At 43.0% G+C, this 1,931-nt stretch overlaps 1 protein-coding gene across 1 annotated transcript in view; it reads left to right on the forward strand.

The window, feature by feature from the left end:
- The window catches only part of LOC119593582 (extensin-like), a 7,789-nt gene extending 6,499 nt beyond the window's left edge, over positions 1–1,290 (forward strand). The window contains exon 2 of the mRNA XM_037942537.1: positions 763–1,290. Coding sequence (XP_037798465.1) covers positions 763–1,290 — 528 coding nt within the window. The remainder of the gene's footprint in view (positions 1–762) is intronic.
- Positions 1,291–1,931: the final 641 nt, after the last annotated feature.

Here is a 1,931-nt window from a genome sequence, read left to right on the forward strand (position 1 = left end):
ATATTTGGCAATTTTGGTGAAAAAGAAGAATAAAACATATTTTTTATGTTTCATTTTTGTTCTCCACTTTTTTCATATTCCTCAAAACGCAAAGCGCAAATTCCCGAATATACATCTTAGATGAGTGAGATAGTAGAATATGTGAATCTGCTGACGAAAATGAATGAAACTGTATTCATTGACTCCATGAGGTAATTTTTTTATGTGACTAAATTCGCTCTACAGCCACGGTTTTGTCACGATCTCATACTCAGCAAATACTCAGCATTTTCTGTTATGATAATCATGTGGTAATTGAGTAGATATTATATGCATGACAGGTGTTTTTTTTTATAAAATGGAGGCAGTAAAATGTTCACTATCAAATACCGGTTCTAAAAGAATTGAACAAAATTAAATGAGCAGTAATTGACACTCTTTTGAAAGTATATATAATCTAGTTGGTAATACACTCTCATAAGTGAAACATTTAGAAGAAAACTAAGGAGATTAGGATGAAAATGAATGTCTCCAATTTATACTGCTACGTCGAACAGTGACATGATACATACCACATGCACGTGGTCATGCAAGATATGCAAATGCATTATACTCTGCGTTATATTACTTTTATCAATATTCACATACATATTTTCATAAATGTCGTAGTAAATACCCTTATTATTTATATAGTAAATTCTCTCACAATTTGTATGATGAATACTCTCATGAATGCCTTTATAAATACCTACCTTTCATATGTTTCATCTCCAACACTCACAGGGCCTGGGCCTAGTCAACCCGAACGAGCTGACAGCGCCGCCGGCTGCCCATGTACGCCCGCTGACGCCCGGCGAATTGCATTTCCAGACTCCGTATCGTCCCCCGGCCTCTGCCTCCAGCGTGTGTCAGCCTCCGCCTCCTCATCCTCCAAGCTATTCCTCCAACCAGCCTTCCCCGCTCGGCTACTCACCCAGCCAGTATCACCCGCCCTTGAACTACCCCTCGAGCCTGTCCCCTTTTCGCTTCAGCGCCACTCCGCCCCTGGACCCGCTGGCTAGCCCGAGGCCCGCGGACTCTGGCAGGCAGAAGGGCGCCGTGCTCAAGCCCACGGACTCGGCCAAGTACCGAGTCATCCGTGAGCAGAACAACGCGGCCTCCCGCAGGTACCGTGAGGCCCAGAGGGGACAGAGGCACCTTCAGGAGGAAAACCTGACCAGGCTTCTGAAGGAGAACCAGGAACTCAGAGCTCGAGTCACGGACTTGGAGAAGCTGAGGAACGTCTTCAAAGACATCCTCGATTCCTTATAACCAACGAGACAGTAGGACCCGGGAACTATCATGACATCGCGACCTCAGTGTTCAATGAAGCTAACATGCGAGGTGCCACATCCACACCTGCTTAATGGTATACCAAGTAATCTGGCGCTGACGTCATACGCATCTAGGGGTGAGGTGTGTTTTATTTGTTTGTGATTGCATTTAATCGATAGTTGAGTGTGTAAGTGCGAGATCTGTGCACTAGATTTGCGTGTATGCATTACATAAAACGATTTGGAGCATTTGTTTCCTTGCTCGCTGAAGCTTAAGTATCCCTTTTTCTGTACTACACTTTTCAATAGCATCTATATCCCTCTGAACAACAAAAATCACCATTGTCTTTACGTCAGCATCACAAGCATTGTCGCGAATTCATCCAAATTGCCCGAACCCTTCACTAAGACTGTAAAGGAATGCAACAATTTCATCAAAACATTTTCAGTAAACCTGCTGTAACTCATGCACATTATAAATGTAACGTGTATATTCTCATAATGTGGACAGCCATACGTGTAAATATTAATAGAAATGAGGAATTATCCAGCTAATTCCTGCTGTGAGGCGTGTGAAATCTCCATGGAGAACATTGTTTTGTTTTCGTTGTTCTCAGCAACACGCCAAATACATCTGCC

This window comes from Penaeus monodon, chromosome 32, assembly GCF_015228065.2.
Source record: "Penaeus monodon isolate SGIC_2016 chromosome 32, NSTDA_Pmon_1, whole genome shotgun sequence".
NCBI lineage: Eukaryota > Metazoa > Arthropoda > Malacostraca > Decapoda > Penaeidae > Penaeus > Penaeus monodon.